Source organism: Acipenser ruthenus, chromosome 12, assembly GCF_902713425.1.
Source record: "Acipenser ruthenus chromosome 12, fAciRut3.2 maternal haplotype, whole genome shotgun sequence".
Lineage (NCBI taxonomy): Eukaryota > Metazoa > Chordata > Actinopteri > Acipenseriformes > Acipenseridae > Acipenser > Acipenser ruthenus.
Window position 1 is genome coordinate 31,133,596 of NC_081200.1, and position 18,969 is coordinate 31,152,564.

Sequence of the window (18,969 nt, forward strand, 5' to 3'; positions counted from 1 at the left end):
TTGATTAAAAGCATTTAATCATTAGTTTGTAAATATAGTTTTATAGGCAATAATAATAATAACACTTCCTGATACCGGACCATTCCGGAACCTTCTCTCACGGTTCTCAATATTAGAACAGTTATCCCTGTATATTGCTATCACATACAGTTTTAGAAGAACACATTTAAATGGTTGTTTTTTTTGTCCAAATATGTATTTTGACCATCTTTTTGTGCATATACATTTGAACATTAAAAGCTGGTTTTAGTGTACCTGATTAGTGCTAGTCTCGGACTAGCTCGTGTTACTATTGGCTGGTTTCACAGACCCAGATTAACACTAATCTTGTTTTTTCCTTACCTAAATTAACATTGGGTAGTCCAAGACTAGTGCTAATAAGGGTCTGTGAAACCAGCCATAAAGCATTTACAGAAACTACAAACTATTTGTTATAAAAAAGACTAAAACACCTGGAATAGAATCCGTCCTTTTTAATTATTTCTGTAAAAGCAACATCAGCATGTTTGGACCACAGCAGAATTGTATTTATCAATATAGTAATAGTTTTCATGTACTGTACTGGAATTTAAGATTGGATTTAGTTGGATTACTTTTTTCACCAAACATAATTTACTACACATAGAAATCTATTACAAATCACAGTATTAAATGTGAATATACATAAACAACCAGAAAAGACTTTTTAAAGGCACTTATGAATATGGCATTTTAATTGAATATAGTGAGTATAGCCATAAACAAACTAAACATATATCCCACTAATAATAATAATATTAATAATAATAATAATAATAATAATAATAATAATAATAATAATAATAATAATAATAATAACTATCATTAGATATATTATTCCCCCCTAAACAAACATAGATTACCAAATCCTAATGCACTTGCATATTGAGTAGTTTCATATCTCATAGAAATAAACTGTATTGAAACGCATCCATAGTGTTCATTAAATAGTTGATTCTGGTGCGGTCTGTGCAAAAAGGAAGTCTCGGCCGGTGGACATCCTTTCTTTGGCTTGCCTTCATGGAATCTTTAAGGCAGCTACTGAAATCCCATCTTGGCATGTTACATCATTCTTTTGCCTAGTTTTGCCATTCTCAGTCCTAGTGCTGTGAATAAAGAAGAGTATTTTCTAAGCAATTATGTATTTCTGAAGGGTGGTTTTTAATCAGCGCATCTGCAGTAATGTTTTCCATTTGTGTAGAAATGAATAGGGACAGTTTATAGGAAATGAGTACAGACTCATAGGTTTGTGTCCCCACTGAATACAAGTACTTTTTAAAGCTTTTCTTTTCTCTTATGAAATAGAAATACACTGTACTGTGCTGTTAGTTGACATTTGTTTAATAGAGTGTTTGATTTAATTCGTCACTCAACCCCTACAATTTTTGAACTTTTTATTCACTGTTGAATTTTTCACATTCAATTCAAACTACTTCACTTTTAATCTGTCCTTTGGCATCCAAAGCAGTTTTTATTTATTTTTTACTTATCTCCCTGGTATGTGTGTGTGTGTGTGTGTTGTGCTTATCAACTGTACAAGCAAATATATCCTCAGCTGTAAACACTGCATCTTAATGTCAAGAAATAGCAGTTGAAATATGAAAGGAAAAATCAAACACAGGAAACACTATTGAAAGCAGCAGGGGCTGCAGTATTTCACTCTCACTATCTATATTATTATTATTATTTATATATATATATATATATATATATATATATATATATATATATATATATAGTATCATTATAGTTCAAGATAAAAATGTAAAATAAATGTAAAATAAATAAAAATGTAAAAATAGAAACCACTGTTATTTATGCTACTGTATGCTGTTTTAGCACATAAAGCAAATCTGTTATTTGAGTGTTAGTGAAGCATGGTAATTTCAAAGAATTAAGCAGGAATCTAAGAAATATTCAGTATTTTGTTTTATTATCAAACTTTTCCTAAAACAGAAACAGATATATAGGATGACAGAATTTCAAGAAAACGTTTGATTATGTCAAAGGTTACAAAACAGTAGCAGGCAGCAGGCAGAAGGAGTCTGACATGTGTTAATGAGAAAAGAATACAGATTAAAGATTTTCAAAACAGTACAAAATTACATTCATGTACCTAGTAAAAGAAGTTGTAAAAAAAATATTAAAATAATAATCATAATGAATTACATTTTTGTTTTTAATTATTCTGGTATAGCGTAAAAAATATATTTTTGTGAATCTATGATGTACCAATATAAAACTTCTGCAATAATGTTTTTCTTAGGATAAACCACTGGGCAGGATGTGTAAACTTATGAATCATCAATCGCATTAAAATAAATAGCTTGAATTTGCCCCCATGCAGCCTTATTACAGTGTGGAGTAGTGGTTAGGGCTCTGGACTCTTGAACGGAGGGTTGTGGGTTCAATCCCTGGTGGGGGACACTGCTGCTGTACCCTTGAGCAAGGTACTTTACCTAGATTGCTCCAGTAAAAACCCAACTGTATAAATGGGTAACTGTATGTAAAAATAATGTGTAAAAAATAATGTAATTGTATGTAAAAATAATGTAATATCTTGTAACAATTGTAAGTCGCCCTGGATAAGGGTGTCTGCTAAGAAATAAATAATAATAATATACCCAGTGGTTTGTCCTTCAGTGAAGGCCAATTAGAGAAAGTGTTCTCTAACAAACAGTGTTTAAATGAAAAAAAAGATATATGTATATATATATATTAATTTTATCCTGTCATACATGGTATAACTGGCATACATAACTTAATAAAGAATAACAGCAAGAAAATCACAAGACACGAAGCACACATATCAAAGTGAGTAATGTAAGCATGCGTTGTGTACAGCAGCCAGGTAAAGCGACAGAAACCATCACACAGAAGAACATGATGTTAGTGTCTGATTAGACAGTTACATGACTGAGCAGCAGCATGCTTTGTTCTTTTTTATACCTGTCATTGAAGGGTCGTCGGTACCATCTCCAGTCATTGGCCCTTCAGAATACATGTTGTTCATGTTCAAGTTTATTCGTGCATCTGGAAGATACAGACCAGCATTCGAGTTGATAGCTGGATGGAAAGCCTTGCTATGCTGCCCATCAGGATGGTAAGATGGCTGCGCATCGTGGTCATCATTATCATCATCATCATCAATAACTACCAGTTCAGCCCGAATAGCCCCCTCAAAACCCACAGCTTCATCCTGATCCTCTATGCTTTGATAACCCATAAATATCATGGTAACTGGTTCCTTGCTTTCAACATTGGTAGGCACAGCGTGTAGAATGTTGCATCTGGTATCCTCTTGATGGACTAAAGATGACTGACCATTGCTGTATCCTGAATTAAGAAAAACTGCTGCACAATGGTTTTCCCTTGGGTCCTGGTAAGGAATCTGGATTGGTTTTTGGTTATTTCTGGACATGTGTGGTTCGTCTACATTTTTAAAAATATTTTGGTTATTTCTGCTTGGGATCTTTTGTCCTTCCAACTGAGATCCCTTGAAATGAGGCAAATGGTCTATGCCATCTTGAAAATGAGCTTTTTCATTGTGAAGTTCTAATTTAACAGGAGTGTGTCTGCCACCCATCTCTTGGTGTCTGTTTGGTTGTGGACTGTTTGGTTCTGGGCTGATCTGCTCCCTGTCTTGCTTCTTTGGGGTTGAGGGTCTGCTGTACGGGCTTGAGAACACTGGTTCGTGGTATTCTAAAGCAGACTTCTTTTCCGTGGCTTTCCTTAACAGCTCCTCTACCTCAACTGGGGACAGTTCCTCTAGCCCATTGTGATTGTTTCCCCCATTAGAATGCACTGCGTAAATTGATTTTCTTCCATCATCGTATACTTTAATCCCTTTCTCTTTAAACTCCTCAGCTGAGACAGTTGCCGTCGACAGAACCTGACTTTCTCCAGTCTTCATGTCCTTTTGCACATTGATCTCCATTGCAAACAAAGCTGAGGAGAAATGAAATATTGTAACAATTGAATGTGTTGCACTGAAAACTAAATTTCTACAATATCACATATTGTCTTGGATTTATTTTAATTTTACAGAAAGTTACATAAATCGTGCAACCTGTTGAAATATAGGCTGGATAAAGTTTGTTTAATGTATATAAATTTAATTTTGTTTGTTTGTTATTGTTTTCATTTACTTGACATCAAAACTAATTTCCTACCTTGTTTGGATTGATCATTATCTGTTTCAGGTTCTGGACTTGCCATTTTCTTCAGCTTTGAAGGTTTGTAAGATTTCGGAAGATCCGAAATCTCGGAATAAACATATGCAATTGACTCTGTATTAAAAAAAAAAAGCCATTACTTCTACTGCACTACAGGATCACCTTAAAAATCTTGTTTAAAAAAAAAAAAAAAATTTAGATAGAGGTTTTACCTTTTTGGGCTTCAGCCTTTACAGCCTGTGAGGAAATAGTCAGAAAGAGTGAACTATGATTACTGAACAAAACACAGGTAGAGCCAAAAGTATGAAAAGAAGCAGCGAAACTCCAAGTCTTTCCCTGGCTGAAACCGTGCCTTATATTCATAAAACCTTTCTTGTTTCGTAATTCCACAACATACCCTTCTATTGATTCTGAGTAGCGTTTATAGAACAGGAATTCACCCTACCTTTATGATATCTTCTGGAGATTTCTCAACTTCTTTCAACCTTTTCAATATAATTCCCTCATTGGTTGAGATCTGTACCTCAAGCTGTTCAAGTGCCTTGATTTCATTTTCCATCCTGTGATAAAAGTCAGATCATTACATTCTGAGCTTTTCAGTTTGTTGCTATCCAATAATACTATTATTTTCTTCTGTGGCTACCCGCTATAACAAAAATCACCATCAATCACATTTGGGCTCTGCCAAATCATTGTTCTGATTGATTACTTTCTTGGTTAATTAATTGTAATGCCAATTGTTCACATGCAGTAAATATGCATCCAGTGTTTTGTCCTTGTTGCACATTAGGTTGTTAGTATATACAAAATGTTTGCATGATCGAGATAAAATGAAAGCATGTTCTAGGTTTCATTTTCAAACAACCTATGCTACAGTCATTTGGAATTATAAAAGTCCTGAACGCAGTGAGATTTGACAGTCAGTGAAAATTGCCTAAAGATTCTGTCAAACATATTTCATTTCCCTGCCTATCTTCTCATTAGATTTACAGTGTTACGTAATATATATTTTCCAAAGGATATCCACACTCCGCAGTCTTCAAATGGGAATCCAAATTCCATGGATAGAAGACCATCTCCAAGCAATGCCGGCGATTGAAGATTCAGTTGGAGGCAAACTGCATACTGTAAAGTAACTAACCATAACTCTAAACCTAACCCCACCTTGGTGACAGGGGGCAACAACACAATACTGTTTGAAGTGCTGTTGGAATGCAATGTCGAACTAAGGTCCTCTCTGCTTTGCAAATGTTGAAGATGACCTTGTGACATTCCTGGTCCAAATTCAGTATTCAAATTCTTTAGGTTCCCCTACCCCCACAAGTATAGACGTGACACATCAGTGCACACATCCTGTTCAATATTTTCTATTACTGTACCTGTGGATGTTCCTTTCCAGCAGTTTGGTCTGTTGCTGGTCGTCCTGAGCCTGTTTAGTTATTTCCTCTTGTTCCTGCAGACTCTGGCCACTTAATCCGTCCATGAGCCATTTTTCTCTCAAAGATTTTTTCTATTCATAGAAAATGCAGTGCGATTCATATCAGTCATTGGTCACGGAACATACAGTAATGAAAAGGGGAGTTGGGACAAGGCAATGATGTGAAAAAATAGGTTCAAGTTGTCTAGAGTAGCCCAAGTATTTTTGTAATCCTATTAATGCCATATATATATATATATATATATATATATATATATATATATATATATATATATATATATATATATATATATATATATATATACTGTATATATATATAAAAACATAAAAAGTTGCCAGCTTTCATGATTAGCACTGATACAATTTGCATATGGAAAAAGTTTGGAAAATACATGCAAAACAAACACCAGATATAAATGCAGAACATTGCCTGGTCATGTAAACAATGTGGGGTCAGGTAGCACAACTTAAAATAACGTCCTGAGGTCATTGCATTGGTACAAACATTTTGAGAACTGTGACTATACAGTAACACAGAATGATTAACCAGTTGGTTCAGAATACCCCACGGAGAAATGCATGTGTAAAGGCGAGAGAGAGGTGAAGGTAAACTCTTTGATATTATTGGTGAACCAAAAGGAGGGGGCTGAGCCTCGCTCCTAGAATTACAGCAGGCCTCCAACAATGGCAAGGGGAGCCTATGGATGTGGGATCAAATCTCTGCATAGCCAGGTAGGTACACTATGCATATTAGTAGGGGAAATAATTATTATAAGTATACTGTACCTTTAAATATTGAAGCTTCAATTTTTCTTCTTCTATTTCTATCCTTTTTTTCCCAATGTCCTCTTGGATTCTTCTCTTATCCTGAGAAAAACATAACATACAAAATAAGTCTGTATAGAAAATGTTTTGTTTCCACATTACAACCTGGTTGCAGTGTGCTAAGTTAAAATCCCAATCAATGAACCAAAGTTAATAAACTTTTTTTTTTTTATAAAAACACCATTAGGGTGAATTATAAAATGCCGATATAGTTTGTAAATAATGTACTCCCACAATTACATTATGAATAATCCTGTATTATTGTTTGATAAAATTAAGCTTAATTGTACAACATGCCACTGTGAGTAGATTTGCATGTTTATGTGTTTGGTGGTTTGCTTTAGGTTCTGCACATTTCCATAATTTATTGCAGCTTATGAGGGAAATGGATGTAAATTTTTTTTTTTTCAATAGTCGGCAATTAATTTTGATCCAGTTTTTCTCCCAATTTGAAATGCACAATTGTATTTAGGCTCAGCTCACAGCTACCACCCCTGCGCTGACTTGGGAGCAGCGAAGATGAACACACACTGTCCTCCGAAGCGTGTGCCATCAGCCGACCTCTTCTTTTCACTCTGCATGCCCCCCAGGTGGTGCTCGACCAATTGTGCAGCATCCCCTGGGAGCTCCCGTCCACAGTCAATAGTGGAATAGCGTGGACTCGAACCGGCGACGTCCAGGCTATAGGGTGCATCCCACTCCACGCGGAGCACCTTTACCGGATGCGCCACACGCATGAATATCTGTGTTCCCTTTCAATTCAAAGACGACCAGTAAAACATTACGTACTGGATATCCCTGCCTATTGGTACATATTTTCTGAGCTCTCTATACCAGCGCTGCTGATAGGCCCCTTCCTGGGATGACGCCCTCTGTGGGGGATGAAATAGTCAAACCACGGGATAAAATAGTCAAACCACGGAAGCCTCTCAAGACGGTAAGTTAAGACCCTCTGTGTTGGCATCTGAGTGTATTGTGAAAAAGAGCTTTTGAGTCAACTGCAGTTCCCTTGCCTTTCGCTCCATCATAGGCCTGAGGAGAGGAGGTTCCAAATGTTGACTCCCCGTCACATTCTCCAGTCAGTCCGGCTGGTTTACCACCATGGACTTACGGGACACGTATTTTCACGTTCCCGTTCATCCAGAGCATAGGAAGTATCTCCGTTTCGCCTTTCAGGGAAGAGTTTACGAGTTCTCTGTGCTGCCGTTCGGCCTCTCCCTAGCTCCTTGTGCATTCTTAAAGTGCGTGCACACTATCCTGGCCCCCTTGTGGTTGCAGGGGATCAGTGTACTAAACTCGACGACTGGCTGATATGCTGTTAGTCGCGAGAGGGAGCAGTGGCCCACACGGCGATTGTGACGCAGCATCTGGCGAGGCTGGGCCTCACCATCAACGATGCGAAGAGTCGGCTTATACCGGTGCAGTGCACGACGTCCTTGTGGCTCCGGCTGGACTCCGGTACGATGGGCGCATACCTGTCAGACGACAGAGTAACAGCTATTCAGGGTTGCCTCTACCTGTTTCAACAGGGATCGCAGGTCCCTTTGGTGCGGTACCAAAAACTGTTGGGTCTGATGGCTGCAGCTGTATCAGCCATCGAGCTGGAATTATTATGCATGTGCCCGCTCCAAGTGTGGCTCAATGCATTTCATTTACGGCCCTAGCACGACATACGTACTCTGCGGCCCTGCGATGGTGGAGGATGTCCTCTCACCTGTGCAAGGGTGTGCGGATGGGAGTCCATGGCACCTGGTTGGGTCTTTGGATAGCTGCAGGCTGTTTTTCTGGCTCTCCAGCACTTTCTTCCGGTGTTACAGGCGCTGTCTGTACAAACTGCGTACAAACCCTGCAGTCACTGCGTACAAACCCTGCTTTCCTCCCCAAGGTGATCACAGCCTTCCACATGAATCAGTCTGTGGAACTGGAGTCTTTCCACACACCTCCGTTTTCTTCGGAGGAGGATAGGAGATTGAACTTCCTCTGCCCAGTGCTGGCGCTGAGATGTTACGTGGCTAGAACAAGAGCTCTGCATCAGTCTGACCAGCTCTTTGTTTGTCACGGTTTACAAACCCTAGGACAGCCCCTCTCAAAACAGCGACTGTCCCACTGGATTGTGTATACATCTCTGCAGCATATGACAGTGCTAGCTTACCCCCACCTAGGAGAGTAGCTGCGCACTCCGCTAAAGGGTTGGCTACATCTTGGGACCTCTTCAGAGGGGCCTCACTGTCCGATATACACTACCGGTCAAAAGTTTTAGAACACCTCCATTTTTCCAGTTTTTATTGAAATTTACGCAGTTTAATGTCTCAATGTACTCTGAAATTAAAGCATAGAACAAATAAACAATTGGAGATAAAAAAGAAATCATGGAATCGTTTGGTTTAACAAAATTTAATCTAAATTTTTGACTCATCAAAGTAGCCACCTTTTGCAGATATAACAGCCGAACACACTCGTGGCATTCTTTCTACAATGGAAATCAAATATTGTTCGGAAAGTTCTTCCCAACACTGTTGCAGAAGTTCCCACAAATGTGTTGCACTTGTAGGTTGCTTTGCTTTCACCCTTCTGTCCAGTTCATCCCAAACCAGCTCAATGGGGTTTAAGTCTGGAGACTGTGCTGGCCATTCCATGATTTGAAGCCTACCGTCTTGTTCTTTTCTTCTAAGGTAGTTCTGACATAGCCTGGAGGTATGTTTTGGGTCATTATCTTGCTGTAGGATGAACCCCTGACCAACTAGGCATATACCAGAGGGTATTGCATGGCGCTGCAAAATGCTGTGGTAGCAGTTTTGGTTCAGGGTGCCACTCACTCTGTGCAAGTCGCCGACTCTGGATCCAGCAAAAGAGCCCCAGACCATCACGCTTCCTCTTCCATGTTTGACAGTTGGTGTCACACACCGAGGAACCATCCTTTCGCCTACTCGACGGCGTACAAAAACCCTGCGTGATGAACTGAAGATTTCAAATTTTGATTCATCGGTCCATAAGACCTTCTTCCAGTCTTCAGTAGTCCACTGGCGGTGCTTCATGGCCCAGGCAAGCCTCTTTTTCTTATTTTGCATCTTAGCAATGGCTTTCTTACTGCCACTCGACCTGTCAAACCTGCAGCTTGAAGTCTTCTCTTCACAGTTGAAACTGAGACTTGCTTACTTCGACCAGTGTTAAGCTGTGCTTGAAGCTGTTGTCCTGTGAGCTGCCTATCACGCAAGCTGTTGACTCTCAGAAACTTGTCTTCTGATTCTGTTGTGGCTTTGGGTCTGCCAGACCTCTTCCTGTCAGAGTTTCCTCCAGTTTCCAAGTGCCTATTGATGGTGTAGGAAACTGTACTCACTGACACCTTGGCTTTCTTTGCAATTTCTCTAAAGGAAAGACCTACACTTTTAAGGGTTATAATGATCTGTCTGTCTTCCTTTGTTAATTGCCTTTTTCTCGCCATTATGAGAGCAATATACTACTTCCTGCAGTACAATACTGTCCAAATAATGCTTAAGAGGGTGTAGTAACACAGTCTGTTCCAACACTGCTTTTATACAGACAGAGGGTTTGTAAGTAATCAACAAAAGTTGGGACACCTGTAGGAATTGTTAGCATCAACTTTCAAGGCTTAATTTACTTCCATTGCTGCAGAACAGCTGTAAGTTGTTAACCCATTACTTGTTCCCTGAAAAAGGCCTTTTTGTATAACTCTGAAATGTACATTATTTTTCAGTTTTTGGTAACCTAAACTTTTTTTTTAACCTCTGGCAGTTTACCGCTTACCTTTGTACCATTTCAGGTTATTCACTGGACTTGAACTGCTTAAATTTCAATAAAAACTGGAAAAATGGGGGTGTTCTAAAACTTTTGACTGGTAGTGTATGTACGGCGGCTAGCTTGGCTACGGCGCATACATTCTCCAGGTTCTACTGCTTGAATGTGGTAGATCCTTCTTTGCCTTCAATAGGCACGAGGGTCCTTGAGGTTGCACGCTCGCACCTCTAAGCTAGGGTTAAGCGGTTCTGATGCATCCCTCATATGCTGCCGTTCCTTCTCCCTCGTGACGGCTCTGGTATACATTTCCCATATGTAATGTTTTGGTGGTCATCTTCGAATTGAAAGGGAACGTTAGGTTACTTACCGTAACACTGGTTCCCTGAAAGAGAAGACGACCACCAACCAGCGAGGTTGCATCGGTCGCCCTTAGGGGTTCGATGCAAATAGAGAACATGGCTTCCGTGGGCTGACGGTTTAATCCCTCTGTAGGCGGAACAGAGGGTGTCATCACAGGAAGGGGCCTATTGGCAGCTCTGGTATAGAGAGCTCAGAAAATAGCTACCAATAGGCAGGCATATCCCATACATAATGTGTTGGTGGTTGTCTTCTATTTCAGGGAACCAAGGTTACGATAAGTAACCTAACGTTATTCATCAACCTGTGTGAAAATACAATACTGGAACAATTGCCACACTGGAATTCAACAATGCTGGCTGGCAATAACTGTACTTTATTATGAGTTGGAAAAAACACGGAGATAATAACCATAAAGGCATTCATGCAGGTGAATGCTGGCAGTAGAAATGCTGGCAGTAGAAATGATACATGTCTGAACAGTATGTGTGCATTGAGAGGGTGGCAGGGTACTGGAGAGCAATGTTGAACAAAAAACATTTTAAAGTCATGTCTAGCCATGCCGACGCTAAAATGTGAAACACCTTAGGGCAATCTATGTAAAGGGCAATAGCATCATTTGGAGAATCAACCTGTTAGAAATCCTGCCAAGGACAATGAGAACAACTTTGAAAGTCTTTCCATGCTCTCAGAAGATGACATCACTGTACATGGAAGAAACACCCTGGAACAGCTTTGACAGAAAACAAAATCTTACTGTAGTGAACCCAATTTCATAATTTCTATGATTCAAAGATACATCAATATAGGATAGTTTTTGACATAATGGCTTTCTTTTTTTAATTTAATGTTAACAAGAAGTTGAATTTTCAGTCCTAATGGCTTAACAATCTCATATAATGCAGGATGAATCATAGCTGGTGCACTCTTTGTTTTCTATTAATAGTCTTTGCCTCATCTATGTAAAGCACAGTGTCAGTGAAAACTGATGCCCTCTTTTCTAATATAAATCAATGCATCTCATGTGACAGTGGAACAGCCAGGTGAACCACTATGTCTAAATATACTTATTAGAAAATAAAAAGATTACCAGGCAAGCAGCATTTATCAATTACATAACTTCTATATATTATTCAAACATTAACAACATATGTAAGAAATAAATAATAACGCTTTTGACCTGTGCTAGTGACCTTCACAGTCATAAAGGACACACTTTAACACACGTTAACATTTTCTTGTGTTCCCTGGTGAATGTGTATCTGTTAACGTAACCAATGCTTACTAAACAGTGGACTTGAAAAAAAAGTTAATAATGCTATCTGAGTGAATTCTGAACATACAATTCAATTTGACACAAGAGTGTAGTATTACAGTTCATTATTCACAGCTTTATAGTTTTCACACTTCCTCTAAACATTGAAACCATGTAACTCAAACAGGAATGACTTACTGTAATGGCTTGGAGTCGCTCCTTCAGCAGTTCTGCCTCTTCCATTCTGACACTGAAACAAAATCAGAGCTAAACTGTAAGAGTTGTAATCATCAGCAGACAGCAGGCTGGGTGGTAGGAAGGTATGCAGACAGTAGAGTATAGAATATGCCAGGCTGCAGCAGTGCTCCAGGGCAGCAAGGAGACTGTGGGGCACTTGCAGAGGATCAGATGAGGCTGTCTCCGGAAGACACATGTCACAGTGGGTGTGTGGAGGAGGCAGACTCAGATTTTTGGCATGACAGGCATGTTTCACTGACATATCACATGTCTGATTTAGCAAATTGTTCCACAAGATGGATTGGCTCGTGTTAGTGCTATATTGTAAGAGCTAGCCAGTATTTGGTCAGGTGGTTTCAAATATTTTATTTTAAAGTTATTGAAGTGAGGAATCATAGTGCAGTATGTTGCTGGATATGCAACACATAATCCATAGCGGAAGCTGTTGTACATAGGAGGTAAAAACAATGATTTTTTACTTTTACATGAAAAGTATTTAGATTCCAGCCACATTCATAAACTGTTTAAATGTTTTTCTCTGACCATATCAATCTTCTATAAATGAACATTTTGTATTTCACTTCAGAGAATTGTGTTTCTTCATTACATAAGCCCCTGTTACAGTGAGAGGTCAAATATTCTAAGCTTAGCACCCATCCACTGGTGGGATAATGACCAGTAAACTTGTAATCTGATTGGTTGAAATGATCTCTGAGGCTTATACAGCTGAAAGTCAATTGCAGACATAAAGTTCTGTTCCGTAACTGCATAAAATTGGATTTAGGTCACGCCCCCAATAAGTATAATTCTGTAAACTGCAAGTATGTTTTTAATAGTAATTAGACTGTAGTCATTTATGGGTCAAGCTTGTTAATCTTGGTTTGAATCTCAGTGCAGATGGCATAGACAGTGACCAGCTGTCAGATTGTCAGCCTCAAACGACTTTCTACCAGGTTTAGATACGCTGGCAAGATGCTGGATAATCAGAGAATAGGCTCACAGTAGCTACTTCTTAGTCTGAGAAATTTTGGCTATTTGATTTTGATTACTTGAAAACTGAAATATCTCCTTAATAAATATGTACAAAAGTGGAGGGATTTTTTATTTATTTATTTTAACCAGCAGCTCATAATACTTGTGTTTGGTCGAGGGACTGACAAGAACTAGAAACACGTCAAGTGATATATTTTCTAAACGAAACTACAAGCATCATTAAAAATATACTGATAAGTATTAAGTTCAATCCAAAAAAACCTAGATTCTATTTTTCTTGGTTATGTTGTTTACAAGTCTAAATTGATCAATATGTATAACTGCATTCATGTGTCATTGTTTTTTATTAAGGACAATATCAATAACAAGTTTGAAATATCTTTACTTATTCATCATGAGATGATATTCATTAGAAATACATTGATAAAGGCTTGCTGTCAAAACTTGTTTTTAATACTACAATATTTGTAAAGCTTTTATTCTTAAACCCATAGGACTACAAAACCCTTAATGGCACATGAATGCGTGTTGATACAGAAAACTTCTTTATTTTGCTAATGTTAACTTTCCTGTGAAAAGCTACAGAACAACATTTCACATTCTGGAACACATGCTAGAAATGTAGTGGCTCTAAATAGCCTCCCTTGCATTTTAAGAATATAGTAAAGGGATATATTTATGGTACCATTTTAAATTAGGAGCGACAAAAATCTACAATGGTACAATGGTGTAGTTGCAATAGTTCTGTATTTAAGAGAAAACTATACAAAATAAGTACTGTAACATGGAAACAGTTAAGTGAATGAATAGAGGTTAACCATTCAGTAACTAACAGTGAGAGAGCTGCACATCAACACATATGATCCATCCTCTTCAAGGAGCCCATCAGCACTTCCACAATCTCCAATTACTTTTTTCCTTGAAACACAAACCTGTTACAACTGCAGACAGCAGGTCCCTAGACCCCTTAACACACACTATCTGGAATGTTTGGTGGCTTAGGAAATGTTAACACTGGTGGAATGAACACTATTGATGCTGCAGTATTCAGGAGCAGCAGTTTCCACACATAAATTGTTATACTCGATTTGCTAGACGGTGAGTGTGGGTGGTCTCTCTTCATTTATGAGTGTCAGTGTTTCTATTGTAATTTTGCATGAATTAATACATGAGATGATATTGAATTCCTATGAATTAAAAATGTATGACCCTCCTTGTTAATAACTGGAATCAGCAGTTTTTTTTTTCTTGGATTCATGGAATGTTCATATCTAAAGATACTGGTAACTGAATAAAGAGGTGTGGTCTTTATGAAAGACTTAGCGTTTGTATACTCTAGTTTCCTGGAGAATGCATTAATACCACTTTTTATTGGATTCCCAGTGCCAAAACGCTGCAGCTAAATGTTTTCTGACTCACTGCTAAAAAGGTAGCTGGCTGTATCACGCCTATTTCTCTGTTCTGACTTTAGGAACTAAGAATGTAATTTATTATGCTGGTCACAAATAACATCCTGGATTGGTACAGATTACTCTGTGATCCGATCACCTCAAATGCACACAGCCTTTAAATGAGGCCAGTAGAAGCTGAACTCCTTGACAACCTCTAAATACCGAGGTGGCAGAGTTATCAACCATCACGCGCCTCAGCTGCAAAATACTCTGCCCAGACAGTCCAGAAGCAATGGAATTCACATCGTAACCCTGCAATGCAATGTGTAAGACCAAGAATGCAAAACGGTCAAAATTACCAAACCCAACCCGGACTACCCTATTTTTAAATACCATTCAAATTATTACCTGAATCCATTTTGTTTTTTGTATTTATCCAACTGCTGGACTCTTTTTGAATCAGCATATTGAAAAGGAAACATACAGTCATATTCACTTCTCATTACTGACACTTGAAAAATGATCAGAAAGCATGGTACCACTGAGCTGCATTTTTAATGTCCTGGACACAATAGTAGGATTACATTTACAGAAGCCACAAGTCTTCTTTATTGATGCATGTCTTTAGTTAAGCTGCTCTGCTGTATGTAAGGTGATATACAGGCTCACATTCTATTGTTTTGTATTAAAGACCAATGGTGACCAAAATAGAACTTAGAAATAGAGAATAAAGCATTGTGTAGAGTGATATGAGAATTGAATGCCCACCAGAGAGGTGGGATGCTGCATAATGCCAAAGGTGGGCATTACATTCTCATTTATGACACACATCATGCAGCATTTTTTATAATCTCACACTACCCCACGCAGTAACTATAATCGAAGCAAGCGAGAGAAAACAGCAACTATGTGAGGTATGGTTGGAATTCTTGTCAGTTTGTAAGCTCACGCTGGGGTGTTGCTGGGGTGGCACTGTGTTGCTGGGGTGGCACTCTGTTGCTGGGGTGGCACTCTGTTGCTGGGGTGGCACTCTGTTGCTGGGGTCACACTCTGTTGCTGGGGTGGCACTCTGTTGCTGGGGTCACACTCTGTTGCTGGGGTCACACTCTGTTGCTGGGGTTACAGTCTGTTGCTGGGGTCACAGTCTGTTGCTGGGGTTACAGTCTGTTGCTGGGGTCACAGTCTGTTGCTGGGGTTACAGACTGTTGCTGGGGTCACTGTTGCTGGGGTCACTGTTGCTGGGGTCACTCTCTGTTGCTGAGGCCAGACTCTGTTGCTGGGGTCGTACTCTCTTGCTTGTGTTAATAAGCGCATGTTTTCTGTAATAACCGGAAGGTTATTACGGAAAATATCAACTGGATGAGCCCATTGAAAACATTGCTCACCAGCTAATATATTTTAGTATTGAAATGCAAGAAGACTTCAGAAATAACCACTCCATCTGTTGTAAAGATGCTTATTTACAATAATTCATCTAAAAATAACACACTACTGTGCCCCAAGACAAATGCCACAGAGATCCTGAATGAATGCCTGTTAGAGACTGTATAGCTTTGAGGATGATTACTGAGGATTTACAACAGGTGAGAGCTGAGTCAAGAGCCAAGTGAATTTGACAAAATTCTTGTGGCATGTGGTTGTTTACTGCTCTCTTTGCCCAGCATGGAAATAAGGACTATTTATAGTTGCAAGAATGCAGCAGCAGATTGAAACATCACTCTGCGAGATCAAATGTTTGAAACAAAAGGACAGCAAATGAAAAGGTTGACTTTTCTGCTTAAAAAGGAATACTCAGCCTGCTTTTTAAACGGTACAAAAATGTTTTGGATATCATTAACTCCATTTTCTATTCATGTTGTTTAGATATCTTTAAACTCAGTGAAATATAAGACGTTATTCAGATAAGAACAAGGCTTTATAAAAACTGTTGGTAATCTACATAGCAGAATGTTTCATCCAATAGTATACATCCATAACTTTTTTACCAGTAGAATTGTAGAAGAAAAGTAGACCAAGAGTTTTAATCTACTTACTGGTGAGATTGTTGTTGAAACTTTGGTCTACTAGTCAATAGAGTGTCACCAGGCCTCAGCTTTTTAAGTGTAGATAAAATGTACAAAATGTAACTGGAGTACCAAGATCAGAAATGGTCCCATGGAACAAATGTACACTATAGATAGTAATCTACAGTATTCTTTTTAATTTGCAATTATCTCTATGCTGTACACTACAGTTTGTGGGACTGGTATTTAAAAAACCAAACAAATCAGTACCAGTACCAGTTTATTGACACCTAATTCCACAACCATTAAAATACATAATCACTAAACAGCTACTGACAAGAAGTCTGAATCTGAATATGAATCAAAATAAACAGTCTTTGATGTATCTGCCAACATATCACAGACATTATTGCCTTTTAAAAGCAGTTCTGTGGACTGCAGAACGTTATCTTACAGTAAATGGTACAACTTGCTTTTCTTATTCAATACATTATCCAAATATATCTCCTGTGCTGAAACCTAAGTGTTGCCCAAAGTAATTGTCAGTGACCCCATAGGTTCCAGTGGGATGCATGTTCTCTGTAATCTGCCTTTTCTAATCTAATCACCAAAAGCTTAGGCAGTAAATCTCTGCGGCATCTGCTTCTACTATAGTAACTGGACAAATATTAACATTGCATTGTGAGCTGTAAAAGTCTTCTGCTTTGTTTCAACATGTCTTGTTAAAACGTACACCTATAAATTTCAAGGTGGTTTCCGACTTAGTTTGTATTAGAATAGTTCAAATGAAGATCATATTCTAAAAGTACACAATGACAAAAGTAAATATATAAAACATCTCTAGCTTTAAAAAATCATACAATTTAATTTAAATCCAAGAGTAGACAAATGTTTTGTTTTGCCTTCATCAGTGTTATAAGTTTGTGATCCAAAGTAAATGGAATATATATATATATATATATATATATATATATTTATCTTTACAATTTTACTCTTAAACAGTTAACCAACATAAATCATCTCTGCAAACCAGCAAATAAAAGTCCCACCAGAGAAATATGGACAGATTTAGTTGTTATTCCTTTCCACCCACTTTTATAAAAATGAATAGAATTCTTATCAGAGAATTTACTGTTTTTATATTTATGAAGCACTGGCCTCCCTCACATCTGTTGGCCCAAGAAGTATTAAGGACCCCCTGTGGTTAGTTCTAACAACCGAAATAGCATCAAGATTACAAGCATTACAAGATTATTAGAGACCACTATGCAGATCTTTTTTTCTAACTTACTGCTTTTAAACAACAATAAACAATTACTGTTTAAGAACTAGCTATGAAACCCTATTGGGCACTGAACTCCAGCGGAGAATGTAGAGTACAATGCACAGCACCTAATGTAACTAAAAAAAAAACTTACAGAGAAATACAGTTCAATGATTAAACAACCATGAGAAAATCTAAATCTATGGGCCATAATTATTAAAAAAAAAAAAAAAAACAATACACAAAAAATAAAACACCAACCTTGTTTGTGAAATTCCGTAGAGACTGGTGACAACAGGAAGCTGAGTTCACACCATTGTGTCCTGCATAGCTGAGCTCTGAACACAAGTCTGGCAGTTCAGGTAGGCTCAGGGTTTAGACTGGGGTTTGCAGTGGCCAGCAGCCTGTGCTCTCACCAATGAAAACTGGGTGAGTTTCTTAAACAATACTTGGCTGTGTCTTCCTGTTGTCTACACAGCTGTCTCTCACCGATTGACATGCACAGGCACAGACACGCAATTAGTACATTACTTTTCTCCCAAATTAGCTTCAAAAGCTTACGTCAAGCAGCTTAATTCCTCAAACTGACAGCAATTTGCTTTGCAGCCCGTATCACCACCTATTGGAATTCCATTAGTTTTAAAGTTTCTACCTAAAGTATTGAATGTGTTTTCAAAACTAATGCAATAACCATTGTGGTTTTCAGAAACTCCAGTTGAAATAAGACTGAAAATGGAAAGAAAGTGTGTAAGTTACTATTTTGTCCGATAAATCTTATTCTATAGATGTTTTGCGTATTTACAGTAGTGTTTAGTGCTTTATTGTGTATAGAACAGTTTGATGTGTGGCAAAAGAATATATGAGGTCATAGTTCCTAAATATGCATATTTAAAATGTATCCAGAGTCATTTATTAAATGGTCTTAATTTCCTTGGCAGGGACATTATAAAAAAATAAACATATTATTGATCTTGACATCAAGTGAGGTACTGGACTATATAATATAATAAATGTAACATACTGGATTAAGCACTCAAAAAATGGCATGCCACTTTGTAAATACAGTCTACTGCAATCTCTTAAGTTAAATTTGCAGACGACACAAAAATAGGAGGAGTGGCAAACATAGTTGCAGCAGCAAAGGTCATTCAAAATGATCTAGACAGCATTCAGAACTGGGCAGACACATGGCAAATGGCATTTAATAGAGAAAAGTGTAAAATATTGCATGCAGGTAATAAAAATGTGCATTATAAA

At 38.1% G+C, this 18,969-nt stretch overlaps 1 protein-coding gene across 1 annotated transcript; it reads right to left on the minus strand.

Moving 5' to 3' along the window:
* Positions 1 to 458: 458 nt before the first annotated feature.
* On the minus strand, positions 459 to 18,208 carry LOC117417037 (palmdelphin-like). The gene is made up of 9 exons (XM_034028707.3): positions 17,974 to 18,208; positions 12,023 to 12,074; positions 6,418 to 6,498; positions 5,573 to 5,703; positions 4,639 to 4,753; positions 4,406 to 4,430; positions 4,191 to 4,307; positions 2,968 to 3,966; positions 459 to 1,124 (listed from the first exon to the last, which is right to left on the minus strand). Exons 2-9 carry the CDS (start codon positions 12,065 to 12,067, stop codon positions 1,081 to 1,083), a joined length of 1,557 nt encoding a protein of 518 aa, XP_033884598.3. The 5' UTR covers positions 12,068 to 12,074; positions 17,974 to 18,208; the 3' UTR covers positions 459 to 1,080.
* Between the last annotated feature and the right edge of the window lie 761 nt (positions 18,209 to 18,969).

Coding starts and splice junctions, on each gene's coding strand:
- LOC117417037 (XM_034028707.3), bottom strand. CDS start 12,067: ATGGAAGAGGCAGAACTGCTGAAGGAGCGACTCCAAGCCATTACA. Junction 5,704..6,417: donor TGAAGCTTCAATATTTAAAG/GTACAGTATACT, acceptor TTCTATGAATAG/AAAAAATCTTTGAGAGAAAA. Junction 3,967..4,190: donor TAATGATCAATCCAAACAAG/GTAGGAAATTAG, acceptor ATTTCTCCTCAG/CTTTGTTTGCAATGGAGATC.